Source organism: Histoplasma capsulatum, genomic scaffold (assembly GCF_000149585.1).
Source record: "Histoplasma capsulatum NAm1 scaffold_6 genomic scaffold, whole genome shotgun sequence".
NCBI lineage: Eukaryota > Fungi > Ascomycota > Eurotiomycetes > Onygenales > Ajellomycetaceae > Histoplasma > Histoplasma mississippiense.
This window is the reverse complement of record NW_001813977.1, coordinates 1724375-1741231: the sequence shown is the minus strand read 5'-3', so window position 1 is coordinate 1741231 and position 16857 is coordinate 1724375. Positions and strand designations below refer to the sequence as shown.

The window sequence follows — 16857 nt, the reverse complement described above, 5'->3', positions numbered from 1 at the left end:
TCAAAACACCACATTGACAACTTTTCCGCCACGTGCGACTATAACTCGCTTTCTCTTCTCCCAGTCATGCCTCTCCTTCAGCCATAATTTGCCCTCGGATGTTTCTAGGAGATGAAACAAAATCCAGGATTGTTCATCATCTGACGTCTTTGTCGACACAGAATCACCACTCGGTAGCGACGGTATAGTTGTGCTAAAGCGAAGTTTTCCATTTATTTGCACCGCGACGGTTTTTCCGACGCGAGCGCGGAGTGATTGAACGTCGCGTGAAGAGAGGAGTGGATCGGGCCAGGGCGAAGAAAAAATAGATGGTACTGTCCGGGGCGGTGAAGATATAGTCGAGGAGTTTCGGATTGGGCTATGGAGATGTTCCCAGCATTCCGAGGCTAGTGCCGGTGTTATAGGAGCTAGAAGTCGGAGGAGAGATGATAATGCAATGTAGAGAATAGCTTGCGAACTTGGAGATGGAGTCGTTGGTAGTGATGATGATGCCAGCGAATTTGTGAATTTGGTTAGGTCGGATATCACGGTGTTTAGACCGTAAGGCATCCCGTCGAGACAGCGGGAAACAGATGTAATAGTATCGTGTGCTGCAAGGAGGATGGTGGCTTCATCATCAGATACCGTACTTAAATCTGGCCAATCCGACGTCGTTTATTAGTTTGAAAGATTCAGCGCTCAAGGACGAAAAACCTTGCAATGAAACACGCGAATCTAATACAACGCGCCATAGCCGGTTGAACCACCGCTCCATGCCGACTATTTTAGATTCATCCCACTCAAGAACTTCGCTAACAGGGGCAGAAAATAACATATGTGCGCGAACAGCATCAGAGCCATAGGTATTGATGCAAGTGGTCGGGTCCACTCCGTTGTATTTACTTTTCGACATTTTTTCAAATGATATATTTGGGGCAGTCCGAGTGTTTTTAATTAAGGGGGCATCGGGGTTGGATATGTCAACTTCAAACGGCCGTAGAAAGCGGCCTGTAGATGGGTCGGAATATGTCCTACCATGAACCATTCCCTGTGACAGAAGTTTAACGAAAGGCTCCGCGACTCCTGTAGACCCAGGTAACTCTTTGGGGAATAAAGAGCAAGTAGCTAAAAATTTATATACAAACCGCGCGTATAGTAGATGAAGGATTGCATGCTCAATACCTCCGATATAAATATCGACTGGATGAACATGGGATGGAGAAAACGGTGCTGTTTTGTTCGCCGGGTCAAGGAATCTCAGGAAGTACCATGAGGAATCGACGAAAGTGTCCATTGTGTCAGTATCCCTTCTAGCAGCCTTTCCACAGCTAGGGCAAGGGACGTGAAGCCATTCTTCCGCGTACTCAAGCGGATTCCCTTGGCTACCTCTAAGGCTATCACCTTCGATGACCGGAAGCTCGACAGGGAGGTGATCCTGGGGAACAGGAACTGGGCCACATGAATCACAATGGATAATAGGAATGGGTGTTCCCCAGTATCGCTGCCGACTGACTAACCAGTCTCTAAGCCGCCAACTTTCTGCAACGTTTGCAAAATCCCCTTTGCTTTTTAAGTCTTCGATGATTTTTTTGCCGCCCTCTTCAGAGGACATTCCACTGTAAGATCCGCAAGTATCAGCCAAAATACCATGTCCAAGAAATGGCACCCGTTGAGCCTCTGGTAAATCTCCCGGCTCAGCTTCCTGCGAAAGAATTTGTTTAACCACAAATGTCACTTGTTTGGATTTCGAGTTTTCGTTCCAGAAGGCAAAATCTCGAGAATCGTGCCCGGGAACACCCATGACAGCGCCTTCTCCGTACTCCCCTAAAACATATGGAGCAACATATACCGGAATCGAAGCTTGCAAGGAAGGATTTGCTTCAACTGAACTAAGTGGGTTGACAGCCACAACACCTGGAAGCAGATAACCAGCTTTTGTATCTTGTGGGAGAGATGTCGCAGAATCGAGAAATGATTTGAGTTTAGGGTCCGATCTAGCCATTTTGGCCACCAACGGATGAGTCGTTGATAGGCCTAGATACTGAACACCATGAAGAGTGTCTGGTCGAGTTGTGAATACCTGAATGTCGTAATTGTCATCGGGGGCAGAAACCAGAAATTTTATGTGCGCCCCTGAGGATTTTCCTAGCCAATGCCTCTGCATCGACAAAACGCGCTCAGGCCAGCTAGCCTCCAGAGACTCGAGATCTTTCAGTAATGCTTCCTTGAAAGCTGTGATGCGGAAAAACCATTGCTTGAGCTCGAGCTTTTCCACTTTCGCTCCAGATCGCCACGAGCACCCATTCGCGTCAACCTATAGGTTCAACAGTGTTAGGAAATATTTCAAGGTTAAAGTTCAATCCAGTCGCACCTGCTCGTTTGCTAGAACGGTTTTGTCAATCGGATCGTAATTGACTCTTGCTTTTGCCTGATACGCCAGTCCCTCTTTGTATAACATCAGGAATATACGTTGCGTATGTTTATAAAATTCAGGCGAGCACGTCATCAGTTCCTGTAGCACCCGTTCACAGTTAGAAAACATCAGCGAGAAAGAAAATCGCAAGCACAATATTTTATCAATGGAATATGAAAATATCTACCATACCCTATCCCAATCAAATCGTGCCCCAATCGCCCTCAGCTGCTCCTTCATATTAGCGATATTCTGCATGGTCCACTTCGCCGGATCAATTCCCCGCTCAATTGCCGCATTCTCCGCTGGTAGCCCAAATGCATCCCACCCCATCGGATGTAGCACATCGTATCCCTTCATATGCTTGAACCGTGCCAATACGTCGGATATGGTGTAAACCCGCACATGGCCCAAATGCAATGCGCCGGATGGATAAGGAAACATAGAGAGAACGTATGCCTTTTCCTTGCCATGGTTATTAACCAATTCCGATGAAGGATCATTCCGCCATTTTTCTTTCCACTTCTTGTCCACTGCTAACAGATCTATCCTCCTCGGGGTAGTCGATGCAGCGCGGATCGCGGTACCACCTCGCCGACGAAAGGGAAGGCATCGACCCCATTGCTGGGTCAGGATGGATTGCCGGAGATTCATTTAGCTCAAAACTGCGTCCCCATATCATCCTCTGCCTGGGGATTTATGGTCAGGCCATTTAAAACGAGTGTGACTTTGGCTATATGGCCCGCAATTGCGTTGGCCTGGCCGGCAGAATTAAATCGGAGCTCGTACGCTAGGCTGCTTTGGGCTTCCTGCGGTCTCGGCGTGATCTATCAAACCCTAACGCATCCCCATCTCGATCACCGCATCTTGTAGGGTCAGACTTTTACTTCCAGTGAGGTCTGATATTACTAGTATTTATGCGACATATCTAGGCCCGGTCCCTGTGTCTAACTTGCATCTGCTCCCGAGCGGCGGAATCGATTCAGCCGGAAGGGTTCATGGTCTCCGTTCAAACAATACCATCGCCCTAATGTAGCCCTTTAAGATATGTATCAACGGCTTTATTTCAATTTGGTGAAGGTTCAGGCGTTTAATTCTGTCAGAAACTCGAGGGGCTAGGGACCTGAAAATATTTGTCGTTCCTGAGATTTATATGACAACAGACAAGGAGCATTTGAGGTCTCTCAGTTACACATTAAGGAGAAGTGTTTATACCCCAATGATCGCTCCCTACACTAGTCCTTCAGTACAGCTTGAATGGCAGCTTACGGAAACAGTGACGGAATGCAAGACGGTTATTCATCGCTATAAACGAGCAGCTCGAGCCATTGTCAATTTGTTGTTAACAGCCTCATGTCTCGCTCATGGTTAACTTGGGGATGGGCCTGCACTCTTGCAATTGAGAAATCCAATTCCTGGCCGAATTTCCAATACTTGCTTGCGGTTCGTGATCCACACACTTACAACATAGCAAGTTTTCGGAAACAAACAGACACTAATTGGCCGAGAGCCTCTTCGATAGGTTTACTCGTGAGTCGTGACCAAGTACAAGGATTCTGTCAATATCCTACTCAAGTTTCCATCCAGGTTACTGTCAAGCTAGGTTTAAAGCAAAGCATTGTCGTTTTCGTTTCAGAGCCACTGGTAGACTCAGAAACCATGATCGTCGCACCAACTGGCATTTCAGGCGTTGAAATCACACGCAAGGAAGACTGCAATGACCGGACCAAAATTCTTTGCTGTTTTTGACGTCCTTTCAGGGTTTATGTCTAAATCCCCACCAGCCTCCATGAGGTAGACCCACCCATTATAACTCACACCCGTCAAACATACGTCCACTCTTAAGTTGATTTTTTTGGGACATGCTTGAATGGTTACTTGTATGTGCGCATTCATTCTGCACCAGCTTCTTCAGGTGCCTTTTTATCATTTCATGATCGATGGATTTTGGCTTCCCCATAACAACTTCTGCTTCTCTGACATCAAATGCTACCACAAGAAAAGAGGATGAGGACAAGAGAAGTCTATGTGGGAATACTACGTCCAGCAGTTGATGCCCAAATTTTCCTATACGATGAAAATTGAATCACGCGAAGGCGTCTTGATTCGAAGTACTATGCTTCCCGCTCTTTGCTTATGTCCTCCCATCCTATTTTTCTACTTCCACAGTCAATCGACCCCTGGTTATCTTCACAAATTTACTCTGAGTGGTATTATTCGCCGTCAACGATACGCTACACGAAGTGTACCTAGGAAGAAACCATGTGAGGCGCCAATTCTTCATTGTCGGTCCTTGAGCTCATTATTACCGCAACACCATTGACCAGCACTTCACTTTTGGAACGTTGACCTTAGAAGGTCGACTATATAAAGAAGACCCTCCCCTTTATATACAACCCACTTAAAGGGATGGTTTTGTTTTCTTGAAACTAACACAGTGGAAAACGGAACATTCCTTCTATCAGTGCCACGTCTAATCATATCCATCTATATCTCGTCCCCTCTCGTTCATCTATCGGCTCATCAAACGTCTTCAATATATTTCTATACCTATTCACTTCTCCTTTCGTCACGACCCTTATGCCTTCAGTATCCGCTATTCCTGCCCCAGAGAGACCCTGAGGTATCTCTGAGTCAACAGCGGAACCACCTCCGCAACGCGGTGGTGGATCGGCCAGATGCAACTCTAATGGTTTCTGCGGCCCAAACGAATATAGAGTCCAGGCCACTCTCCAAGCGGGCTTAACCTATTCTACCCTGAGCGGCCGGTACCAAGCCGCGCGCGCCCCAGCTCCCATTATCTCGCCGAGAGCGGCAAAGATCTATCCGTTAGTGTCGATTCCATGATGGAAGACACTCCTGCTTTCAAACAAGAGGCACTAGTTCGTGGGGGGTACGGCCAAGGGGAGGGTGGACGTTCTAGAATGCGTGGAGTAATGCCAACAATGCGCCGTATAATTATGACTAGTACTATTCACTTGGCAAATACTCATATGCGGTTTCTGGGGTCGTCACTCGGCAGCAGAATGTGATATGAGCCTCAGGTATAAGGTGTATTTGTTTGACAGGTATAACTGGGATGATTCGAAGAAGAAGAAGATCAGGTTTGGCTGGGGGGGCGGAGCTAAGCCATGCCGAGATTGGCCATCTGCACAACTGGGGCAGCGCGCGGGAATACAAGATTCGCGGGAGCAGCACGTCGTACGCTGTCAATAATTATGAGCCGAACAAGCCGCTCCCTGTCCCGGAATAGGGCGTGTTGCCGGTTTCACTGACGAGGGTGGTTATGTAATTGTTTACTGGGCCATAAATACGCTTTCCTGTGCAGTCTGGCATCTTGCTGTCTTGCTTTCCTGGTGCGAGGATTCTCTGTGTACATAAATTATATTGTGTCTTGAGACACGCTTAGCGATTCTGCACTGCATCTTCTTCATTTATCAACATTCTAATGTTCATGAAAAATGTTTATCCCTAGTTAGGTAGTTATCTGTAATAATGACCAATTGGCAGCGGCAAAGCATAGAATGGTGTGGAAATTATCCATTCAGAAATTCTCTGGCTATTCAGAACTCCGCCGTCTTGAAGGTTTCTTGTGAACTCCGGCCCGAAACGTGCGGAATTCCTATTCCACTCTTCAAAAGCAGTCCTGGCCAAGCTCGCGTAACATGTATAATTGTGTCCATAGCCTAGTGGCCAAAAACCCACATCCTCTCCACGATATCTAAATCTAAATGTAAACGGTATCTATCTTATCCTAATGTACAGCGCATACATACCCTCTGACACCCACTCTCTCTTCTCACAGCCTCAAAATCTCACCATCCACCCCAACTCCCCCACGGAAATGGTCAGAAATAACCCGACCCTCCAACACCGTCTCCTGAACAATCCCTTCAACATGTCTCGGCTCAACCCTTCCATACCAAATGCCTTTCCCAGCCAGCGACACCGCCCCGCCCTCCCCGCTTCCCACCGACGACATCGACGGCGGAAGGTAAATAATAACGTTCCCCGCGTACTTGTGCCCTCCGATGTGACTTATCAACCCCACATTCGCCCAGCCAGCAACATCCGTAAACGCGCCATCGCCATTCTCCTCCCCGCCACTTATTCTAAACCCTTTCGCCCGCAGGACGCGCCGGAACTCAGTCTGCAGAAGGGGCCCCATAATCCCACACCGCTGATCGCGGTGGCCGTGTCCGCATATCAGGATGGTGGGGGAGTGTCGTATCCGCGCCATATCTGGGAAGAAAGATTGTTGGAGAGTGGGGACCCGGCGCATGCACTCTTTTTGTGAGGCCGGTAGCGGGTCGTGGGCTGGGTGGAGGGTTGTGGGTAGAAGAAAGCCGCGTACGAAGGCATCTAGGCCGGCTTCGTCGAGGGGAATTTTGGGTATGTACCGGAATGAGGGAAAGAGGAGGGCGGAAGCAGTAGTGGCTGTCCCGATCCCGGTTGAGCGTTGAGGTTGGAATGAGGCGTTCGTAATCATGATGTTGTTGTATGGCTATGATTTTCCCTCCGCAAATTTAAATTAGCGTCAGCTCTTAGAAATAATATATTCATTTTGTCAGGGCTTCACCTCCTTTATTCCTATGAAGGGCTAACAAACCAGAGGACTGGGCCAAGTAGCGTCCCCGGGTCGCCCACAACGATAAGGGTTGTGCTCAACCCAGTATACTAGTACTCACATCCGGCATTACCTCCCTCCCCTCCCAACGAGACCAATAGAGGCGTCCCGAACATCCCCCAGCCCTCTTCCAGCCCCTTTTCTTCGATCCTACTTCTCCGGTCACGCTGCCCAGTCAGAATCAGCACTTGCTGCGAATAAGGCGCCATGGTGCCATTCAGGCTGTGCTCCTGGTCAATCTCCAGCCCCTCGGGCATTTCTGGAGTTGGTGCACAGGGACATGTTGGTTCCGGGCACGAGGGCGTCACGGGAACCGGCGGGGGTATGGTGATGCGGCGGGAGGAAGCTGAGGAGTTTCTGGAGATGAGCTGGCGGCGGAGGTGGAGGATGCGGGGCTTCGTGCTGCGTAGCGTTGAGAAAAGAATCATCGACACAGGTACGCATCCGTGAACCATGTCGAAGACACGGCGTTGGGAAATATTTAGATTTAAACGGCATCCACTCATCCGCTGAGCTTGGTGAGCAACGGGCTGGAACAGCCGGTGCTTTCGCCCCTAAAGTTCGTCCCGTTCCAAATAGCGCCACGTGCGAGGGCTGTTCTCGAAGTTCTGGTAACCCAAAAAATTGTTCAAATATTTGTGCTCAAAAATATAGGTTGTTAAAAGCGCTAGCTTCACGGACTATGTATGTGATTAAACTTTAGGGATTACTTCTTGAAGCACGCAATGACGCACGGAAAATCACTACTGAAACAAATTCTCAGTGCCTTGTATTCCTAACGACATGCTTTCTCTTTTCTATGCCCTCTAAACTATGTAAAGAAGATTAATGACAGAACGTGCAAAAAAACCCATCTCTCAAAACGGGAGGATGCCCCATCAGTAGTATACACAAATTTTCTATCCATATTGTCACAAGTCTCTCTCCCTGCAGTAAATATGTCAAATATATATCAGTAGAGAATGTTCATTCAACCTGCCCGGTTAAGCAGGAGGAGTGAAAGACACCAACTCATGGGGTGACTCTGTCAATCTCCACAGCTGAGAGTGAAAGGCAAGAGCTCCAACAACCAAGATAATGTAATAGGCTACAGTCCATCCGATATTTAATGATCTATGTGAGGTGGAGCCGGCTCCCCTGACTGCATCCTCCTTGCCCCTGGTGATGATTGGGATCGAAGACTCCCGCGCTTCCACTCGTCCCCAGAGACGGGGTAGTCCACAGTAGTTGCAAAATGCATGGACAAGAATCACAGCTGGCAATGAGCCGGTCCGAAGGTATAGGAAAGTGGCATACCAGCCAAATATAGTGGTGTATCCAAACTGAAAGACAGTTCTAGCAATGGAGGCGGTAAAACTGGTGTGGGGGTGGGTAAGTCTGAACTCATAGAAATGGTGCATGTGAGCAATTCCGAAGTAGAGTGGGGCGAAAAGCACAATTTGGGTAGGAGAGAGATCAGTTAGCAAGTGGAGTGGAATAATTATTGAGCGGAAGATGACTTCCTCCGTGATGGGACCCTTTATGTTGTGAGCAAAATGGTTCCTGAAACTAAAAACTAGTCACTAGCTTATGTTGACGAAAGGAGACTTACAGCAACAAAGTTTCTCCAGCCTATCCATCCCCCAAGTGTTTCTGCTACACGGCGACCACGAATCCAATCCTTCCACTCACCCTCCACAATTCCAGCCTCAAATAATGGGCCCATAAATAGCAGTGCTGTCAATAGGAAACTTTTTGCAATCTCCAAGGGCCCAATTGGCCACCATCCTAATAACCGCAGTGCTTCAGCTGGTGAATAGCTGGCTTTAAAGATAAAAAAGCAGAATATTCCCAGACTTGAGAGAAAACATGATGTTGTTACAGCTCGAACACGAGCCTTAATCACTGATGGTGAATCCCTACTCAAAGTAGGTGATGGACTAGTTGACGAAGAAAAATAGAAAGGGATAACGTATAACAGGGTGAAGACAACCTAGAATCACGTGGTCAGCCAAATCCAGCAGGGTCAAGTTTATAACTTTTGATACAAGCACAGATAAGGGCATCATGGTGGTGGTGGTGATGGTGGTGGGCCCCACGACCAACACTGTAGATTGGAATAACAAAAAAAAAAAAAAAAAAAAAAAAACTTGTGTGGTGCATACTGAAAGAATAACAGCCGTGTAAATCGAAAGCACAGGCGCCGGTTTTTCTAGAATCGAGCAATTTGTGTTAGAACGGGTGGATAAGAGAGGGTATTACGGGAAAAAACGGGAAACTGTTAACAAACCATACATACCATCTTCACTATATAGACTTTTCAACATGTCCATAAACCCCGTGGGTGCCATTTTCCCCTTCGACGACGGCGGCGGCTGAGAGCAAAATGACCTTCAATGATAAAATATTCTTTACAACACAGAAGCGGATCACGAGCAAGGCGTGCAAGATATCCCGCCGCAAACTACGGTGAAGGTGGGCTTCCACGGTTCTACGGGTCGTGAAGGGCTGCTCTCGTATGCTCTCGTATGCAATGCTGAGTGGTGCAATTGTTGGATGCGCCAGCCCTTGGGACGACGTTGGATTTGAGATGTTTGGTGAGTGTGTCTTGGCATCAGCCACTCAAAGTTTCTTGGCAAAACTCCAGTTTTCTTCTAAAAGTATTTTGCCATGGCTAGAATATGCTCATCAGCAACCACAATACTTGCAGCTCCTTGAACACCTCCTTGGAAAATATTGCGTTTATAATGTCATAGAGAACTTCTTGGTTCAGGGTAGAAAAAGGACCGGTTTCATCTTGAACATGGGTAGAAATAGCATCAAGCTCACAGTATTTGCTGCGGCTAGTATTTCCCCTTTCTAACCGTATGAACTTTTCACAAATTACATGTAACTTGAACCCGCAACCAGCTACAGCGCTCACTCTGGCTTACACAGAGATGCCCTGGGACCCTAATATTATAGTGCCCTACTAACCACGATACTGGGAGCTGTTGTCATTCTTGTGTTTGAAAATGTGTTTTTCGAGCTGGGACAGAAATACAAATACAAATCTCTATATAATATTCTGAAAGTAGTGAAAAATCAAAGTCTGCTCATTCATTGAAATCTTGTCTACATCGTTGCCCGCGTGCTTCCCGGAGCGAGCACTTGCCCCCGAGTGCTTAAGGTTACTCCATGGCTTCTGTTTTACGTTTTGCTTTCGCAGAAGCTACTGCTTAGTTAACGTGACTCACCACCCAACGAACTCATCCACCCAACGAACTCCAAAAAGCGCTCTATAGAGCCGTTAATTTTCAACTGTAGCACAACAATGCAAGAAGATATTAATATTATTTATTAAAGATTAAAACTATATGTAGAATACATCATATAAATATATATGATTAATTCAGAGAACGATTGCTTGGCCTAATAATCCGCCCGGAACGTGAAACTCGTGGTTTTGAAACGGTTGAATCGGATCGCGGTGTAGAAGGTTTCAGAGAAGGAATATCATTTGATTCCACTGGGGGGGCCTGCGTGCGGCACTTATTACCGCTTTTAGAAGGTTGTATAGAGCTTCTACGGTGTTTTGAGCCCACTGTTGATCTTCTTGTAGGCCTCTTTGAGGCCTCCGCGAGTGCCTTCTTTGCCAACTGTGCTTCATGATGTTTAGCAGCACGTTCTTCCTTCTCTTTTTGCAGTTGAAGCTTCTGTTCATCTCGCCGTTGCTTCTCTATACAACGTTTAGCTGCAGCTGCAGCTTTGGCCTCCTCACGGCGTTGAGCAGCTTCTAAACGTTCCTTCTCACGTTGTTCCTTCCGCTCCATGAGCTCTGCCTGCTTTTGCTCATGAAGAATCGCTCATTGAAGCTTCATATCCTCCTTGCGTGCCTGATCATCGATTTTCGCAGTTTCATTAGCATCTGCTTGCTCCCTCGCGGCCTGCACCTTTGTGGGAGAAAAGAATTGAGCAAGTGAGGGATTTGATGGATTAAGCAACCCCATACACTTACCCCGTTTGCGTCGCCTTCTCTCATTATTTAGAGCAGTCTGAAGATTCTTATTCTCTATTAAGAGAACCTCTCTGTCCAGAGCAATATTCTCCCCAGCGCGGAGAATTTTTTTAATATCAACTGAAAGTCGGCGGTGACGTTGACTTGCCTGCTTTATCAGGCCTCGCAAAGCTCGTATAGATGTAGGTGTACGCTGCTGAAGCAGTTCCGGGGGTGTAAGTGGACGTGGTTGAATCTTTTTGAGAACGCGGGCAGGATCTATAGGATGTATGCCAGTGGCCATGAAGGCAGATTTGATATTTTCCGCAGTTGTAGAGATTTCCCATGCAGCACGAAATAATCGCCAAAAATCTCGCTTTGTAGTCTGAATAAAGCCATAGCCAGAACATGTATAGGAATCTAGTTGATCTGAATATGCCTTTGCAAGTGGGCCAAATATTCCAACATCTAGCGGCTGTAAACGGTGTGTAGAGTGGGGAGGAAGAATAGCAAGCAAAATTCGATTCTGATCCGCATAATCAATGAATGCCATATTTATATGAGATGAATGGCCATCTAATATAAGCAGGCGGTAATGATTTCTTGCTTTTTGCTTTGTATGAGGATCAAACACCTGTTTCAGCCAGGTTAACCCATATTCATCATTACTCCATCCATTTTCTGAAGCAGCGAAGTATGCCTGATTCTTTTTAGGATCAAAATCTTCAAGCCATGTATCTTGCATATCTCTTGATTCCCCATGGTAAATGAGTGCAGGTGGAATTGTAGTTCCATCTGCACAAATACCAGCAAGCAGAGAAATGAATTCTCTACTGCCATCCTGCACTGCTCCAATTGTATGCTTCCGTTTGAGAGCTTCTATAGAAACGATTCGCTTGAGGGTATGAAGGAGGCCAAGAAGAAAGCCTTTTTCATCAAAATTGTAGGTGTTCTGAGGTAGAATATTATACTGCTTGATCTTCTCCTGCAACTATTCAATAGAAGTCAGCAAAAAGCTCATGGAATTGCACACGAAAAGAAGCAAAAAAACTGCAATTACAAGAGTAAAGAAGTGTTCAAAATAGTAGCTATTATCTGCCTGCTTTCTCTTTTGATCCAGAGCACGAAGATAGATGCTCTTGATCTTTGCTTTATGCCGCTCACAAAAGCAAGACACTCAGTTGATTTCTACTTGCATTTTGGTGATCTCAAATACAAAATTGCGCAGTATTTGAGGTGTCACAGGGAAGCCGCGATCGGATAACTGATTAATATGAAATAGGAGGTGTTGTTCTTCAGTATTTGTGAGATTCTGACAGTAGACTGATGTTGCCTCTGTTCTGGAGACCTGTTGACCTTTGAACCGCCGCATCAAGGTAACGCGATTGATTCCGAATTCCTTTGCAACCTCAGCATATTTAGGAATCAATTGTCGATTCAATTGAGCGATCGCTTGCTCTATAATTGCTTCGTTGGGTGGCATGGTGGGTGGTTGAAGTTGAAGAGTTGCAGGGATTCATGGAAAAAATAGGAGTTCGTTGGGTGGATGAGTTCGTTGGGTGGATGAGTTCGTTGGGTGGTGAGTCACGTTATGTCTTAGCATGTGGGTCCCCGGAGAACCCTCGGAGCCAGCGCGCAATGCCATCAAATACTAGTAAATGACAGCAATGACAGCAATAATATCAATGGTACTGATGATAGCAATACTATACTACTCTCACTATTAGAAGACTTTATATTATAGATACTTCATTTATGTTAATTACCTACAGAGATGATTCGAGTGTAGTAGAGGTTGAGTGTAGGAAGCTCATTCTGCCGCTAGAGCTTATCTTATCCGAGACTCGAGAGTCAAATTGAGATCCACCAACCTAAGTTCCAGAGATTTGGTACGCTAAAAATGTCTTATGTATAATTAAAGGCTGTAACATCGAGACATAATCTCTTGTAATTAATTCTCTACTATAAATATTTCAGACAAGATTGGCCAATCTGTGCAGTGCATCGTAACATAGATTTCTCTCATCTTCATGATTTTCTTATGTTCAACTCTATATCAGATTCTATACGCTCTCAATAGAATTTAGATCAGAGGAAAATGCAGGTCAATCTATAGCGATAATTCAATGTAGTTACTCTGAAGCTCTAGTTTTCATCAATTGTAAGTCAAAATTAAGTTTCATTCAATCACGAATGAAATGGACTTATAAGTTCACAGGAGAAGAACCGTAGAGATTTAAAAATATGTATATTGTAAGAATTAACTCCGTATTTATTCAAATATTTAATTTTAATCAATTTGGTTGATTCGTCTCAAATTTTTCTTCCATAATATATATATATATTTATATATATCATTAAAGCAATTTTACAACATCTATCCGCTTTTTGTAATGGCTTCTAGGTATGGACAGACCCTTAAGCACTTGGTCTAAAAGGTCACACACAACAATAGCTGCCGCTATTACTATATATGGTTAAAAATCCTAGGAGGATAGCTAGGCCCCCAACTTGACATTACACTTTTTCCTTTAACTAGCTCTGTTTATTATATAAGTAGAATTCAACTTCTCTTCTATTCTGTGAGTTATTATTCTGTGTGAGTCGGACAATTCCTATTAACACTAATGTAAAGCATTATGAAAAGTCTTTTGTATGACATTAGATGATTGAAATCTTTGATACACTCTTCAATATCATCTATCGGCTTTTCGCTTTATTGGCTAGAATGATCAGCATGCTTCTTGAGAGCGATTGCTCTCAAGTCATAATCATATTGAGCTTTTCGATAGATTATCTCAAGTTTATTGAAAATCCTCTTATACGTGCAATCAATTATATGAAGAAGGCGTATATCTTGATATTGATTGCCGATTACTTGCCGTTCAGGAGATGTAACAAAGGTTTCTTGAACAGGAGAAGGCAATTTCATCTTGACGAATATGAATATAAAGACAGAATAATATTATGCAGTAAGAATATATTGAATGGAAAAGAGAATGCCACCGGGGGAAGCAGATCTCAGGGTATAAGTATGAACGTGACGCCCTATGCCACTAACGAAACCACCAGGGCATCCCTGCGTAAAAATGGTTTCAGTGCTGGAGCCAGCTCTCTGAAGTTTATTAGCCTACGCGGTCTATGTTCCAGTTGAATGTAAATAAAAACAGAATATCAATTTCCCTCCTATGGCATATGCTGAGCATCAACATGGTTAGAAGAACGTGTCAATGCGTGAAGAGAGTTTTTCCCTTTTCACACCTTTAAGACCTGCAACATTGTTAATTACTAGTATATTTTTCTCATACTGAGTACCGAGCTAAGTTGTGAAGGTGGCAGTTTCCACCCAACGCTCGCCTTTGTAAATCAATTACAGTCAACTTCAAATGTTAATATCTCAATGAATATTCATTATTTTTAATTTTTAATTTGTAATTTATAAATATCAAGATTTATATTATAATATAATTCAAAATTATTATAATATAGTTGAAATTAATTAAAATATAGATTCAATTATAAAATAAAATACAGTGAAATAAAATATAACGTAATCCATAAGCGAGCGAAACACATAAGCAAGCGAAACACTTCCTACCATGCAATCAGAGTTAAGAGCATAAAAGAGCTCAAGAACAAAGAGAATACAATTAATTATATTATGAGATAATTTCTATATGCTTAGAGCATGTACGAGCAGTATGTCCAATAGTCCCACATACACTACACCGTGGTGCTGCACGTTTTCGTGGTTGAGAGCCAGCAGCCTCAACCACCCCTCCTTCCAATTCATTGACCCTTCGTACGCGATCCAAGCCTTCTTCAACCCTTAAAGCACCCTCTTGAGCTACATACGTACGGCCTCTTTCTCGCCTTCTCTTTTGTTTAGCATTTGTAGCCCTTAACTCCCTATTTTCAGCTGCTAGAATAGCAGCACTATGCATTGCCATTTGACATCCCTTGACCAGCTGATTTAGGGCACGATCAGTTGGGCTGGGTGGGCTCTGCGTACGGCGCTTAATATATCCTTTAACTTTCTTAGTCTGCTGCTCTAGCTGGTGTATATTATGTGGTGTAGCAGTGGCCCAGGAGGCCTGAGAGCTATGAGAGGTCCCAGGTGGGGTGGGGGTATGCATTGTTGTATTAAGTCGTGAGAGAACCTGCTCAGGATCGTACGGAACCAGCCCAGCTGCTCTAAAACCACTCTTAATGTTGCTCTCAGTCAGGGCCTGTATCTGAGCTGCAGGATATAGGGCCAGAAACTCCTCCTTATCAATATGGTTGATCCCAAGCCGCATTTGGTTCTCTACCTGTTGTCCGTACGCTGTTTTCAGTGAGAAGCAGCCAACATCCAATGGCTGAAGAAGATGGGAGGAATGAGGTGGCATATAGAGAGCAATAATCTGATTCTCAGAGCAGAATTGATCAAATCCAGCTGAGGCATGACTTCGGTGCCAGTCTAGAATCAATAGTCGATATCTGCCCTTCGTACGGGGTAGGGTCTCCTTGTTGAACACCTCTTTCAGCCAGTACACACCCAGCTGGTCAGTGGTCCAGCCATTCTCACTGACTTCAATCACCCAGTCACTTGGCAGCCCTTCTGTCTCATACCAACAGGACTGGTGCATCTTTCCCTTGAGTATAATCATCGTACGTAGAGCCCAGCCAGTTGCATTAATTCCAGCAATAACAGTCACCCATTCCCGATCTCCAGGCTGTACAAGCTTAGGATTCCCAGCTCTTTCAGACCCAGTAATGACCCTGGCAGTCCCAATAACCCCCATCTGAAATCCAGTCTCATCAAAGTTGTAGATATCATCATCCAGGATCCCATACTTTGCAATGGTGTTTTGTACGAGTCTAAACCACCCACGGATAACCTCAGAATCCTCACATAGTGCACACTGATAATCATACTTGCGGGAGAATTTAGATTTCAGCTCTTCATGGCGGTTGACAAAGTTTCGTACCCAGCATTCACCAACTGTGGGTGAGGGGTTGGATCCTCGACTGGCAAGAAGGAGATTGGCCATTTCTCGTACGGCTGCAACCCGGGGTGGCTGACCTCACTCATTCATGACTAGAATCCATTGAACAAGAGATTCTTCCTCACTAAGACTGAGTTTTCGGTTTTTTGGGGGAGTATTGATGCGTGTTGTACGACCCTTCATTCGATGAAATAGACTGGTATGAGGAACATCATACAGCTTTGCTGCAGCTCGTATGCTTAGAATTTGGCCTTTATTCAAGGCTTCAATAGCTAAAAGAAGACATTTTTAATGAAAAGCATTCTCATCGTATGGCAGGGTGGGAAGTGTTTCGCTTGCTTATGCTCGCTTATGGATTACGTTATTAAATATTAAATTATGTTATATAAAAATTCTATATTTTAATTTTTAAGAATTTTTTTATTTTTTTATTATAATTTTTTTTATAAATTACAAGTAAAATATTGAAAATTCTTGAAATTTTAAATTTTTAAAAAAAATTTATTAAATATAAATATACTTAAATAATTTAATATAATAATTTATTTAAATTACATTTTTAAAGTATAAATAATACACAGTTATTACAAAAATAATATTTTAAAATATATATTATTATATTATTATTATTATTATTTATTATACTCCGCTTTCATCCAATGGATATGCGGTTCTGCTACCATATGTCTAGCTAGGAAAACCCCACTGCGCCTTGGCGCAGGGGGGTGAAAAACCTTGCGCACAGTGGTGTTAACTATCCTGTTCATCTGCAGGGTACCAGGCAAGTCAGCTAGAGCTGTTCCTTGCAATGGGAGCGGGAACAAAGGAAAAGGAATTAGAGAAAGTATAGTAACAAAAGAAAGGAAGAAGGGAGGGACAGATAGTAGGCGCTGTT

General features: G+C 44.5%; 5 protein-coding genes across 5 annotated transcripts; all 5 read right to left on the bottom strand.

The window, feature by feature from the left end:
- On the bottom strand, window positions 1–3046 carry HCAG_06841 (leucyl-tRNA synthetase, mitochondrial precursor; the record flags this gene model as incomplete). Its single annotated transcript, XM_001539186.1, has 5 exons — window positions 1–635; window positions 694–791; window positions 1125–2293; window positions 2351–2491; window positions 2585–3046. 5 exons carry the CDS (start codon window positions 3044–3046, stop codon window positions 1–3), a joined length of 2505 nt encoding a protein of 834 aa, XP_001539236.1.
- A 3145-nt stretch (window positions 3047–6191) lies between these two features.
- HCAG_06840 (predicted protein) lies at window positions 6192–6881 on the bottom strand (the record flags this gene model as incomplete). The annotated part of the gene is made up of 1 exon (XM_001539185.1): window positions 6192–6881. One exon carries the CDS (start codon window positions 6879–6881, stop codon window positions 6192–6194), a length of 690 nt encoding a protein of 229 aa, XP_001539235.1.
- A 1121-nt stretch (window positions 6882–8002) lies between these two features.
- HCAG_06839 (hypothetical protein) lies at window positions 8003–9349 on the bottom strand (the record flags this gene model as incomplete). The annotated part of the gene is made up of 4 exons (XM_001539184.1): window positions 8003–8536; window positions 8611–8706; window positions 9164–9210; window positions 9298–9349. 4 exons carry the CDS (start codon window positions 9347–9349, stop codon window positions 8003–8005), a joined length of 729 nt encoding a protein of 242 aa, XP_001539234.1.
- Window positions 9350–10168: 819 nt separating this feature from the next.
- On the bottom strand, window positions 10169–12457 carry HCAG_06838 (predicted protein; the record flags this gene model as incomplete). Its single annotated transcript, XM_001539183.1, has 5 exons — window positions 10169–10182; window positions 10235–10276; window positions 10537–10773; window positions 10996–11965; window positions 12167–12457. The coding sequence occupies 5 exons, from the start codon at window positions 12455–12457 to the stop codon at window positions 10169–10171; spliced, it is 1554 nt and encodes a 517-aa protein (XP_001539233.1).
- Window positions 12458–14188: 1731 nt separating this feature from the next.
- HCAG_06837 (conserved hypothetical protein) lies at window positions 14189–16007 on the bottom strand (the record flags this gene model as incomplete). The annotated part of the gene is made up of 5 exons (XM_001539182.1): window positions 14189–14244; window positions 14283–14331; window positions 14697–14821; window positions 14987–15433; window positions 15467–16007. The coding sequence occupies 5 exons, from the start codon at window positions 16005–16007 to the stop codon at window positions 14189–14191; spliced, it is 1218 nt and encodes a 405-aa protein (XP_001539232.1).
- Window positions 16008–16857: the final 850 nt, after the last annotated feature.